Genomic DNA, 13889 nt, shown 5'->3' with positions numbered 1-13889 from the left:
CAAGAAGCGTATTTGTGAAAAAGCCTGACATTTAGCCAATAGCATATGGAAGGGCTTCTCTCTGAGGATTGCAATCCTTCAGTTTCCTGCAGTTTAGTTTGTTGAGGTTGTTCTTTCCTGCAGTATTCCTGATCTCTTTCTTTGTACTTTTGAGAGGCAGCATTTTGAGATAGCTGGCATGAGGAACGGAGATATTTTCTGCCCTTGTCTCCCTGCTTACTCTTGATGGGCATCATTCTCTTTGTGCTTAAGAAACAAGTGCATGGAAAACAAAAACAAGAGATGCCATCGGATCAGAAATTTCAGACATAAAGAAAAGCTATTGTGCCATCTGCTAGACGTGACCAGCTTCCATCTGCTTGTTTACAGAAATCTAACATAATGACCTTTCTTCCAGATTCTATTCATACATCACATATGTTGGAGTGTCTCTTAACAGTTGATACAGCCAAGATTTTCAGAGTGATTCAGATATCTCATTTTAGGAGTATGTCATTCTGAAGTGACCTGCTAGTAGGTGCTGGGTTGTCAACACTGGAAAATCCATCATCATTCAGCCACCCTAAGTTGTCCGCTAAGGTTTGGTATATGCAGATAACAAAACATTTCTTAAAACGATGCTCATGTAGACTTTCAGGTGCATCTTTGGATAGGGACAGCATAAATAACAAGGACCTGGTACCAAAAAAGCATCCATGCTACAGTCTAGTTAATTAAATTGTTTGAAGCATTACTTGTTTGCGATGCAGGAAGCTCATTACTTACAAATAGGGAAACATATTGGCTTATCTGTTCCAAAGATATGAGTTTGTCGTAGACAAAAAAAAGTTTTATTCATAGATCCTGTTAGGATCTAGGCATATTATCCCATCATGTGACATCTGGTGTACAGGTACTGGTAGGTCAGTGGCTTGTGAAATTGGGCTTCAATTGATTACAAAACCAATATCTGCCTTTATCCTTCTTTTAAAGGCATGCTGATCGTGAAGAGTCATCGATATTGCCCCTGATCTCTGCTGGCTTCACAAGGGTATGTTTGTTTTATAATCTACTAGTTAGCTGTGCCATTCCAAAACTGTCACTGGCTGTGTCAGTAATCCCACCTGTAAGTCTTGTTTGTGCTGCTCATTCTTACATAGCTCCTCATTCAGAACTACAGTAGAGCTAGAATAGTGCTGACTAAGTAGGTGGGTGGTCTCAGGAATACTAGAAGTGGTATTGAGACATTTCTTCAATATAAGTTTATTTCACAACAAGTGTACGATGCTCTGATTTATAGGTTGACATTGGCAAAATTGACTAATTACTGTAGCAGAGCCAAAGAGTGGCTTCAATGAACAGCAGAGCATGCTGTGGGAGATCTTTTCTATCAAATGCCAATTCACATCTGTAAACAGGTTTCAGACACTGTCAAATGCTATTATCTTTTGTTTAGAAAGACCTGAAAAGTATCACGTTGAATCTGTTCCTTGGCAACTATTGCAATTAAGCAGGAAAGGTGCTTATTAGCCTGTCAGTTGAGTGGATTCCTGATAGCATTTAGCTGACAATGGAACAAAAATGTGCACAATTTTACCATTGTAATTCAGAGTATATTGGTTGCATGCTGACGAGATTTTTTGCCATTGCACTGCAATCCATTTTCTTATTTATAGCAGGGTCCTAATACAGGAAATGCTAAAGCCTGAAAATAACTGCACTCATATGCACAGACTCATTCCAGTGGGCGCATCAGTAATCTGACACAGGTTCTGAATTATTTATAGATCAGAGCCTTGGAGATTGGACTAATGGCAAAGCACAGAAAGCTCTGTTTAGCAGTCTGGATGTGGTGGCTTATCTTTGATAATCCCATCCCCCACAGCTATCAACATCTATGGTGGTTTATCATGAGCAAAGATGTAACATTGAGGCTCGTACCTGATTAAAATGAGAAGTTGCAAAAAAACATCAGAGAAGATACTCAGGTCATTGCTGTCAGGGCCTAGAATTTTTCTAGTTCCAAAAAAATAACCTTATCAAATTGCTTACATTGCAGCATGTTTATTTTATGCATATCTGAGCCTTTTTTGTTCTCCATTGGGCAAAAGAAAGCTGAGTTCATACCCTTGAGTACAGAAACATGTACTAATTATTTCTAATGTTTTATTTGCAGAGATATGTAGAAAATTCCAATATCATGGCCTGTTACAATGAGTTAATTCAGCTGGAATTTGGAGAGGTGCGGGCACAATTCAAACTAAGGTAATTTTAGCAAAAACGTCATCAACAAAATTTGCCATTTCAGCCATAGCCTTAAAAAAGCATCCATTTTCCTGTACTGCAGTAAATTATAGAATGTCAGATAGCTAAAGAAAATACGTTAATCCTTAAAGTACAACTTTGTTCAGTATGGAATTACAATAGCTTATTAGCATGTGCAGTAAGAATTATGTGGATCAAAGCTAATCAGATGTCATTTTTCGTCTCCAGGGCTTGCAATTCATTATTCACAGCATTAGAGAAAAGTCAAGAAGCCATTGAGATCACAAGTGAAGACCATGTAATACAGGTTTGTTCCAGTTATTTTTATAAGAACAGAAAATTGCTCTGCAGGCTGTGTTTTATTTCATTCATGATTACATTTACTTTTTTGCTTTGTGATACAAGAGTCTAACCTAACTTAATGGTTCTGATAAGGCTGAAGTGAGATTCACTGTAGAGTAGAATTTTCTCCATTTGAGGTATCTTACATAAGGCAATTTTGAGGGAGACTGTTGTTTCTGAAAAAAATGAGAACTTACTGTTTTGGTTTTCTTCTTCGTAATTTTTTTATATCACAAAAGAAAACAGCTGTTGGCTTGTACACATTTTTTTTTTCGTCTACAAATACTGGATATTAATTGTATCCTTTAGAAATTAAACCAAATTGGTGCTCTATTTAAATAAAAGTGCAACACTTTTTTTTTTTTAAATAAACCTGATAGTTCTTGTCGAATGAGGATTTTTGAATGTAATCATCAAGAATGTGTTTAAAAGTGGAAGAGAAACTGTGCTTAGGTTTGCATTCCTGAAAAACATCATCTTTATAAGGGAGTTAGTTCCATGCATGACTGTGAAGGCTGCGAGGAGTGATTTTATTATCAGTAAAGAGGTTGAGTATAAGCCTCTGGGAGTTATAATGTGCATATAAATTGTACCCTCTCGACCCAGATCTTGACAATGGCAATTTCATTGAAGAATGTGGTTTCTACATCCCTTCCCCAAAAAGAACAGAGCCTGTCCTGGAGCAGCTTGGAAATACACTTTTTCAGGCTGAATTTTGTTGTTCTGTGGACAGACCCAGAACACAGGGGAACCAAGAGGAGGGAGTCCTGCAGCTCCAGCAGGCAGGGCTTTCTTCCTTTATAGGCCAGGGGAGCAATGTTATGAGCAGGGAGCATCCAGATGTGCCCTTTCCATATCTGTCACATGGAAACACTGCAAAGTGTGAGGCGTTCACGTTCTGTTATTATGGGAAAAAAAAAACATTGATACCTTTTTCAGGAGCAGTGCATACAGAGATTTATTCCAGGCTGGGGGAAAGGTTCCATTTGCTAGATTTAGCAAATGGATAAAAAGTGATCTGATGTGCTCTTAGTACTGTTGAATGTTTTTGTTTGTTTTTATTCCACAGTACGTCAATCCTGCATTTGAAACAGTGATGGGCTATCAAATAGGTGAATTAATAGGAAAGGAACTAACAGAAGTGCCTATAAATGAAAAAAAAGCTGATTTCCTAGATACTATTAATTCCTGCATAAAGATAGGAAAGGTAAGTAATGCCATTGTACTGCTTCTCGTTTTCTGTTTGTGAACTTTATTGTTGTCCAGAGATGGCACGTGATATATGTGCAGCTTCACAGCCATAGAGCACTTGCACCTTTATTACTTTAACAAGATAAGGAGGTAAAAACTGCTCATTTTTAACAGCTTCTTCCTCTCCAATTGTTTGGAAGAGCTGCACATTTTATGAAAATTATTGACTTGCTGACTTTATTTGATAGTACAAGGGGGAATGCTTTTAAAGAAAAGGAGGAAGGATCTAAATTGGATGTAAGGGAGAAGTTTTTCACAGAGGGTGGTGAGGTGCTGGAACAGGCTGCCCAGACAGACTATGGATGTCCCATCCCCAGAAGAGCTCAAGACCAGGTTGGATGGGGCCCTGGACAATCTGATCTAGTACTTGATCTAAGGGCTGGCAGCCCTGCCTTTGGCACTGGGGTTTGGAATTGATGATCTTTGAGGTCCATTCCAACCCAAGCCATTCTGTGGTTCCAGGGTTGTTTATAACATATGCTGTATATAGCAAAAAGTGTAGAAAAGAAAACTAGAATGAAAGCATGTTATCCAGAAGGGTGTGAATGAGAAAAGAATAATGTGGAAGTATTTAAATTTGAAATGTGGAAGTTGATCTGCAACTTCAGAAAGTGAAGATGTCTTTTCTGATGTTTTTACAATCACTTGAGAATGATAGGCAGTGTCAGCTGCTGGCTGCCAATATCGTTTATCCTCTAATAGCATGGGAGCTGACTCCTACTAGAAATGTTTGTCACACCCAGAAAGTACATGAGAAATCCAAGCGGGGTCTCTAGGCAGAGGCATGGCTTCTTGGCAGGTATCTCCACAACGTTCCTTTGGGACTGTTGTGGCTGCAGTGTGAGGACCATCATGGAGCTTTCATCTGTGTTTTGGCAATGAGCTGTAAGTGCTTCTGGTGTCACTGCGTGTGTCATCGTACCCGAGAGGAGGAAAATCACAGAGGTAACAGAAGGGGATTTGGGAGTTGGTGTTTGTAGACATGTCGTTGTCTGTGCTCCAACCTGAGTACGGGTAGCTCACGGGGTCGTGCTGGCTGCCAGCTGGGAGCACTGTGTTACTGGCACTGTGAGGGGAGATGGCAAAATGGAGCATGGCGCTCTGAGTAAGGAGGCAGTGATGCAAAAGCATCGATGCAAAGTTGCAGTGAGTCCTGCTGTGTAAATCAAGGTGCTAACACAAGCGTTCCTTAAGAAACCTTCACTCTGGATACGGATTGCATGTGCATTTCAACAAGAACGTGTCACTCATTTCTGTGTGTGTTGGTCTTCTCAAAGAAATCCAAGCAACAGACTTTGCTAGGGATCATAGTGCTTTGTACCTCTGTTGCCTGACCCAAACTGTTTCAGTAAATGTGTGTAATACAAAACTGATGTTAGAGGGGAGTATTTATGAAGTCATAATTCGGATAAGTTAGACGTGTCAGGCTTCAAAACCACAGCATCAATTCTCGAGATGTGAAGTGATCAAAGTTTTAATAATTTAGTGTGCTGATAAAAATGTCTTTAGTAATGGAAACGTGTTTCACCCCATGAATGATAAAAATCTAACCCTAATCCATCTCTTTCTTTGCAACATATTTCATTCCTGGCTCTAGGACTTTCCAACCGTGGTGACTAATGAAATACTGCTTATTCAAACCTGTCTGTCTGGAACAGCTTAAACTGTTTCAAGTGGATATGTCCTGTTTGCAAGGTTTTTGTACTTCCCTTTGCAACGTTTTATAGTATGCAATCCCTGTAGCCCCACTTTTATGTATTTCTAGAAAAATGAATTACAAATGAAGTTATTACAGGAAGTATTTGCAAGTAGAATTTGACTGTGTGGTGCAACCTTTGAAATACTCCATCCCTCTGAAGGTGCTTTAGATTGAAATGAGTTGTTACAGCACTTTCAGAGGTGCCTGATTTCTGTCTGGGTCACTCTGATTTGGTCTGTTGCTCTGAGGCTCGCAATTACTTTATATCCTAACTTAAAAATCTGCTTCCCATTACAATAAACTATATATTGGTTACTGTAGGCTATAGCATGCCAAAAAAGCCAGCTGTGTTCTGTGATACTCTCCTTTTAAAAGGTTGAGTTCTTCTGCTTGGAATAAACACGGTACTCTAACAAAAACAATAGAAAGTAAGATTTGGCGATGGTTAGAAGAACTGAGCTGTGGAAAAATTGCGTCTTGTCTTTAAATGGAACCTCAGAAGATGAACTATCGCAGCATTTCCCTTTTTGCACCAACAGACCTCACGCTGTGAACAAGTCCCATATATCCAAACAAGAGCTGCTAGGCATCACCCTCAGAGATGGTGAACTGCGTGGCGCATAGCGATGGCTGGGTCAGGATGCTGCTCTCATTTCTTGTTACTGCAGCTGCCTGTCATCTGCAAGAAGCTAACCTTACTGGGATGTCAGGCCTGTCCAGACCTGAGTTACAAAACAACTTGTGCTTTTTCAGTGCTTTGAGATTCGGATTGCATTTATTAAGGTGAAATGTATAATTCTACTTCTGATGGCATTGCTTGCATTCCCTGAGCTCTGCACGTTGACACAAATCTGTTTACATTAGTTTCACTTGCCCTGAAGCGAGATAAGGGCTGTCGATACGTCAGACCAGGCGTGTGATTCTCTCAGCCCTGTTGGTGGGTGTGGGCTGTCCTTGCACCAGGCTGTGCTGTGATGGGCAGGGCAGCTCTGTGTGATTGGTTCTGTTGCACGTTGTGCTTATTTTTGCTCTGTTTCTACAAGGAGCTGTCTAGTGTGAGAAGCACCAGATTTACAGGGCAGGCTGAATGATTCCTTGTAATGCTCGAATGAATGTTTCAGAGGATAGATGCATGCCAGAGCATTCTGAATGAAGTCTCAAATTGCAGCACTGATTCCTAGCACACTCTATTAGGGGTAAAGCCATTATCTTTGTCCTCTGCGTGGCTCTTACTCTGCATTTGAAGTCATCCTGGTGGGTGGTACAGAAGTGACCGATGGCGGTGTTTGTGCTGCTGTAACACAGCCATAATGATGGGCAGACAGACAGCACGCCTTGGGAAGCAGCTCTTCTCTGCTGGACTGCCAATAGGCTCTGCAAGACCATATGCTGTTCTGAGATACGTTTAAGCAACATCCCTGTGAGAACTTAACAGAGCAGCAGGATCTTGGCTTGGACCTTTTATTTTTTCAGAATTCTGCTGGCCTTTTTCCTCTCTCATTTCCCACCACAGTGTCACAGGCTGTAGACGTTCACAAGTTGAAAAATCTTTCTGTTGATGAGAAGGAGCACATCAGTGAATAACCAAACCTGTCCTGAAAAGCACACGCTTGCAATGTGATAATTATCCAATCTGTACCTTCTGCCTTTCCCTTTTCGTGCATATTCCATCTTTATTACCTGGGTTAGGAATTGATTGCTCATCTCTGCCTCATCCTGGTTGTCAAGAAAATATTGATATGCATACTTCTAATTATGGCATCATTGAATTTTGTGATGTTGGCTTATCTTCATTTGTATTCCTCATGCAGCTCATGCAGAGATGTTATGTCTGCTTCCTAATTTGTTATTCACAGAGCTTTCCTCTGGCAGATTTTTGGAAGAGCTGTTGGTATTCTCTGCTGTGCAGCCGTTGCCCTGCAGCTCTGTGTTTGTTGGTTCCATTAGCAAAAATGCTAAACTCCTCTGTCTGTGCCTGCGTTCTGGCCTGCTCTGCTGTGAGGTCTGTCAGTCCAACATAAAGCAATAGGTGCTGGGTGCCTCGGGAAGGCATTTCATGTGCATTTGTAGGATGTGAGCAAAGGTCTGTTGAGCTAAGCTGATGGACAGCAGCTGGCACGGGTAGTTTGCATTGTTAATAAGTGAGACGGATTGCATTAATAATTAATCATTTGGTAGATATTAGCTGTCCAGATTAAAATCTGATGCTTTTTTAAGGAAAAAAGAAAAAAGACCAAAAAAACAACCAGTAACAATTACTGTAGAGATGGAAACATGTAGGCAAGGCTGTAAACTTTGCCTGCTGCCATGTTCCTGAAGGCAGTGCTAGTGGAGGGACCTTGGGCCGTTGGGGAGCCTGCTGGCTCTGTTACCACTCAGTAACAGAAATGACTGAACAATATTACACTCATAAGCATGTCTGAGACAAGGAGTGAGGGTCATTTGCTGAGTCTCATTTGAGAGAGAGGATGAGGCCTTGCAATAATTTACACTCCGCACTGGAAAGAAACGTCTCATATCTAGAGGATAAAAATGACTTCTCTCTGCAAATTGAAAATTTCCTTTCTGCCTTCTCTTTTTGTTCCATTTGTAAGCTTTATTAAAAAAATAAAATAAAATACAGTGATACTGGCAGCAACAATCTGATAAAAATTGTCTGCTTCAGTGTTATCCTGAGACTGGTGTGCTTTTAGAGGGCAGGTCAGCAGGTGGAAGGCAGAATCCAGGAGATGTTCTAAGCTCTTTTGCTCAAAAAAAAACAGGATAAATCTCTGAAAGGCTTTGAGGCCGAATAGGCAGCACGGAAAGTAAATGCACCAGGATCCCAAGGCACTTCTAGCTACTGATATGTGATGTCCCACCACGTGCTGTGCAGTGGGCGCAGGGCCTCCCCACCACTGAACATGCAGGTGCTTCTGTGGCCTCTGCAGCAGCTCTGCTGTGAGCTGCCCTCCTGCAGGGCACGTGTTGGGGCTCCAGCAGCTCCTGGTACCATCAGGAGGAGGACTGCCATGTGTGTGTGGGCCCACGTTCCCTCAGAGAGGTAGCATCTGAACCAACATTGTCATCACATTGCTTTTTTACTGTCAAAGATTCCTCTGATGTATTCTTTGCCTTTGTGACCCTTAAGAATGATCCCTTAGGTTTGTGTTGTACAAGAGTTTTCATTGAAGAAAGGTATGAAGCTATATCTTCTTGTCCTGTTTCATTGGACCCCTCTAAGTTGCCAATTGAAGGAGAATATGTAGAACGCTGTATTTGGTCTGCTGACTGCATCTTCAACTTCCTTCCACTTGAATTCCTTTTTCAGGAATGGCAAGGAATGTACTCTGCGAAAAAGAAAAATGGAGATAGCATACAACAAAATGTGAAGATATTACCTGTTGTTGGACAGGGGGGGTAAGTGTGACAGCTGGAGCTATGAGCTGGGTGTGAATGTGGGCTCACTTAGAGTTCAGTCATCTCAGCAGGCACGGGATTGTCTTATTTCTGAGCATAAAATAAACATAGGCAAAGGAGGGAGCCTCAGACCTCTGCATTAATTCCCAGGGTAAAATCAAGTTTATATGCTGTGTACAAGGAAAGTGAAACTCTCCTAATTGTTACCAGCAAGGAGCCAGAAGTCCAGGTGTGCACACTTGTGCCTCATTCTTCTAATAAGGAAGCACGTGTGCTCCATCCTATCTGTCTGTGTCGGGTGCTGGGAGCAACAGAACCCACCTGTGCTCTGTTCTGCTGCTCAGCTGCACTGTCCTTCTGTGCTCACCTGCTCTTGGCTGTAGTAATTTCAAAGCCCTCCAAGGAGATCTGAATGTTAATTAAAAGCACTTGGCTGAGATACTTGTTCAGAAAGGCGTGTCGCCATGAGGGAGGGGTTGAATGCAGCTTCTTCATTCAGCTGCTTCCTAAAAAAAAAAAGTGTTTCAGGTTGATTTCATCCCTCGGTAGTAATTCATGCTCTCTACATCAATGGAGTGAAAATGTATTTTCAGCTTAATATGCTAGCCTTGCAATATGAATATTTTTTAGTTATATTATACCTGACACATCCTACCATAGGCCAGAAGAATCCATGGGAGGCAAAGAGAAAGATGAAGGGACGTTCTTTGAAAAAGGTGTTTTTATTTTGTGTTCCAATCACGTGCAGCAGAACTGCTATTATTTTTTTTTCATTCCCCACTGAGCCTTCCTGTCGGAACAGGATTTGCCTTATGTTCATTTGTTGCTATTACCCATTTTGTGTGTCAGCACTGAATTAGAGCCTGAGGTTTGGATGGGAATTAACGCACTGTTTTTTGCCTACAGAAAGATTAGACACTATGTGTCAATTAGTAGACTGTGCAATGACAACAATAAGGTAAGTAAAAATGATGATATGCTTACTTTGGCTTGAGCACAAAATACTGCAAAACAATGGAAAAGTTCTGACTAACTGGATTTCTCATACTGATTTGTAGGTGGAGAAGACATGTGAACGTGTTCAGGCTGAATCTCAGACAGGTATGACACATCTCTTCTGTCTTACTAAGTGGAGTGTATACCTGGGGAAAGAAAGAAGGCAGTTTATAGTGAGCTGGCAGAAGATCAGATCTGTACAGGACAGGCTGAACAGTACTATTTAGCTAGGAATTAACTGGGAATCCAGCTCTGAAGGCAGCAAAATAAATACAAGCTCTCTCCCTGCTTCTCTTAGAAGGGGTACAAAGCAACCACCCTTGGAGATGCAGTGTTGTGGTGTCACTGCACTGATGACATGTTTCAGTTGTATGTAGTGGATCCCTGTACCAAAATCAGAGAAATTGAGGATGCCATCTAGATGGCACGTTGCTGTGACTGATCCATAGCTTGTGTCACGTGTGCTTGCATTGCTTTTAACTGTATGGGGGAGTATTTGTGGTTGGAAATGGGGATCACCACCACTACTGCTCATCCTTATCCCACGTGTCAGCACTGCATCTCTGGCATCCGTGCCAAAGGTCCCTGTTAACTGCAGTGCTATAGCACAGGCTGTACCTGTCGGAGCCGCTAAGGGGTCTGGGATACAACGAGTGCTTTGATAGCATGTAGTGTACTTTCAGATACCAGTTCTATGTGCAGTTGTTACTTGAGTGAATTCAGGTGTGCTGCACAAATTGTATTCACAACTATGCTTGTACTGTGTCAAGAGAACTTTTCCCTCCACACTCTAGTAGATCCATTCTGAACAGACAACTTGGCACGTTTTGTCAGAGAGTATGATTGGGTTTGTGGCAGTGTAATTGGGCAAGGGTTTAAAAATGGGTCTTCATTGGCCCTTGTCTGCTGGAGCCTTCTGCTCAGTGTCGCTCAGCTGCTGTCATGTTTTCTCTGAGTTTCAGTTCCTTTCGCATACTTCTTTGGCAGTGCTTATGCCATTGGGTGGTGTCTTTTTATCAACAGATATTCAGACTTCCAGACACAAAGACAGGAGGAAAGGATCACTAGATGTCAGATCCACAACATCACGAGGGAGTGATGGTATGTTAAACCAGCAGGTTTTTTTTTCATATCTATATATTCAAATTTTTATATGAATGCATAAAATGCACATATAAATACAGATAAGCATGAGTGTATACGTGTGCATACATACCCAGACACGAATAAAATACCAAGTCATCAATCTGCGAACAACTTCATGTTTATAGAACAGCTCAATATTCATCTGTTGAACTATTTGAAACCTTTTCTGAATCACTGAAGAATGGAAGGCCATCACCTTCTCTCCTGTGTGGATAGAAGACCTAATGAGATTGAACAGAAATACTTTCCAAGTACTCTAAACCTAACAAATTATTACAAGAAATTACATTTCTTATCTCTTCTCTCGATAAAAATATGAAGATAATTTTCTTAAGAGTTTTATTTTCTTTTCACTGTGTGGTATTGTGCTTCATCCTATCCCCCCAGCCCTGATAACTGAGACACATTCAGTATTTTTGCTGATACTTGCATAGTTCTGTTAAGTGCAGACCATTGCTGTTTGGGCAGCATGCAGTAGTGAAATGTGGAAGAGATCTGCGGCAGTGAGGATACAGTCATATCTTGGTATGACAGGAATAGCATTGATTCTTCTTCTAAAAAGGTGCTCAGCACAAAGTAACGGTGCTGTGTCTGTATTTTGTAGGCAGCACAATGTAGTTATCTAGAAAAATCTCATCTTGGCTTTTTCTCTACGGAGCAGAATTGCTAACTGATGTAAAACATTTATTTTTCAACTTCCAATGAATAAGAGGCTAGAACCTCCACTGTTTTAATTTGGCATAGCTGTCTTCATTTCAGAGGAGCTTCACTGATTTACTTCAGCGTGAAAGCTGACTCATGGCTTGTTGTGTTGAAGCAGGCAGGAGAAGTATTTGTATCCTGTAATACCTCATGCAGTTGTTACCTACGTGTGCCAGCTGGGTTAGACGCAAGCACAGCTCTGTAGTCTTTTAACTGAGTATTTCCTTAAATGTTTTAATTAGTTTAAATACAAACCAAAGCCGCGATTTAGCCAGGCTGTTGTAGCTACTTATCTCTAATCTGGATAGCGATGGTTCAGCAAGCATCTCTGCACTGGTGTGTTGCCAGCATTACCAGCATGTGTATGCATCCTGCTTACAGGATCACTTGTGAAGGGCAGCGCAGGGTAAGCCATTCAGAAAACGAACCCAGATCTCTTGGCTGAATGCTGCTGTCATGCCGTGTTGCTGAGCTTGGTACTGATTCTGCTTTGTCCCATGCAGGCAGCTCACAAAGGCGGCACTCTTCTATGGCCAGGATACATTCCATGACTATTGAAGCACCAATCACCAAGGTAATGAGCAACTGTTGCTGGTCATTGTCAGATGTGCTGTACTGGAACACCATGGCACAAGGCTCCAGCACAGCATCTGGATGGAGGAGGAAGGCAGTGCTGGCTTCCACTGCAGCTTCTTCCCTTCTTCTGCCTGTCAACAGCCCGATGCTTTGAGCTGAGTTCTCACAAGGCTGCATAGCAGGGTGCCCTCCTTGTGGCCAGCTTCAGCACAACCCTTTTTAAGGACTCTTGCCTTTGGGGAGGTGGTGACAAGAGATCCTCCTTCTTGTGCTTTGTAAGCTACTTCCTGGAACTGTTCAAGGATTTGTCACAAATTGACTCCTTCATAAGGTGACAGAGGCAAATGGAAGAAGGTTGGACAGAGGAAAGTAATTAATAAGAGTGCTGTCTTCAAGGCCATGAAGTCCTAAAGCCAGCAGCAAAAATCAGTGTTTTATTAACATTCCTTTCACTTTAATTCTCCCACACGTGGATTAAAGGTTTAGATCTCACATAGTTGCTATGAGTTTTCCATAATAATTGATGAGTGTCTGTTCTTTCTTAAATCGCTTTTGAATTCAAAGCATGTCTGATGTTAAACTAGGTAATAAACATCATCAATGCTGCACAAGAAAGCAGTCCAATGCCAGTTGCAGAAGCGTTAGACCGTGTTTTGGAGATATTAAGAACCACTGAACTGTACTCTCCACAACTGGGAACAAAGGATGAGGATCCACACACAAGTGACCTCGTGGGAGGGCTGATGACAGTAAGTACATGCTGCCACAAACAGCTATTGATTATTTTCTGCTGCCAGATGTTCCTGGATACCTGATCTTTGTCATCTGACATATGCTTTGCCTATCAGATGCTACATTCTTTTTGTGTTTTCTCCCCACAGACTCCATTTTATTAATGTAACTCTGGAATAAAGTGGACTAGGTCCTTTGAAGCATTAGTTTCACTGAATATGGAAAGGGAAAACTCTTCTTTTTCTAGTGTTTCATTTTAGAAAGGTATAGATGGAAGAGAATGAAAGACAGATACTTTGTAATTAGGATTAGAATGGAATGAATGAAAAGTATGTGAATAATCAGTATGTGTTTTCAGAGGATTAGAAAATGCCTTTTGTTGCTTTTCCTTGGATTATATTTGAACTCGCAGAGATTCATGGAAAGATCAGTATTTTGAGCTAAGAACGTGAATATTCACATTTTAAAACACAACCACACTTCACAAAACTCAATGTTTAAATAAATAAGGCAAGAAAAAGAAGTTAGGTATTTTGTCATTATATTAGCTAAAAAGGAACAGGAACATTGGAAAAAGAAGTGTACCAAAAGCTGAACAAAGGGCACGTAGCAAAGCAAAGAAATGAACCCAAATTCTCAGTCTGGAGTGTGGCCTTCCTGGTGATAACTAGATGAACTTGGATTCATGTTACCTGTACCTTAAGGATATGTGTTCCCATTGGTCTATAGGTTGCACATAAAAGGCTTCCTCAGGAGAAAAATAACTGTGTTAAATGCAAAAGGATCAGAGGATGTGAGCTTC

General features: G+C 41.2%; 1 protein-coding gene across 1 annotated transcript in view; it reads left to right on the top strand.

The window, feature by feature from the left end:
- Positions 1-13889, top strand: part of PDE8A (phosphodiesterase 8A) — a 108732-nt gene that overhangs the window by 78651 nt on the left and 16192 nt on the right. The window contains exons 5-14 of the mRNA XM_042824440.1: positions 973-1030; positions 2156-2244; positions 2473-2551; positions 3656-3793; positions 8847-8935; positions 9842-9893; positions 9994-10036; positions 10955-11032; positions 12283-12353; positions 12940-13104. Coding sequence (XP_042680374.1) covers positions 973-1030; positions 2156-2244; positions 2473-2551; positions 3656-3793; positions 8847-8935; positions 9842-9893; positions 9994-10036; positions 10955-11032; positions 12283-12353; positions 12940-13104 — 862 coding nt within the window. The remainder of the gene's footprint in view (positions 1-972; positions 1031-2155; positions 2245-2472; positions 2552-3655; positions 3794-8846; positions 8936-9841; positions 9894-9993; positions 10037-10954; positions 11033-12282; positions 12354-12939; positions 13105-13889) is intronic.

The sequence above is a fragment of the Centrocercus urophasianus genome, unplaced genomic scaffold (assembly GCF_019232065.1).
Source record: "Centrocercus urophasianus isolate 14NV4802_14NV808 unplaced genomic scaffold, USGS_Curo_1.0 seq_23, whole genome shotgun sequence".
NCBI lineage: Eukaryota > Metazoa > Chordata > Aves > Galliformes > Phasianidae > Centrocercus > Centrocercus urophasianus.
Note: the sequence above shows the minus strand (reverse complement) of the source record. Positions and strands in the feature narration are given on the sequence as shown.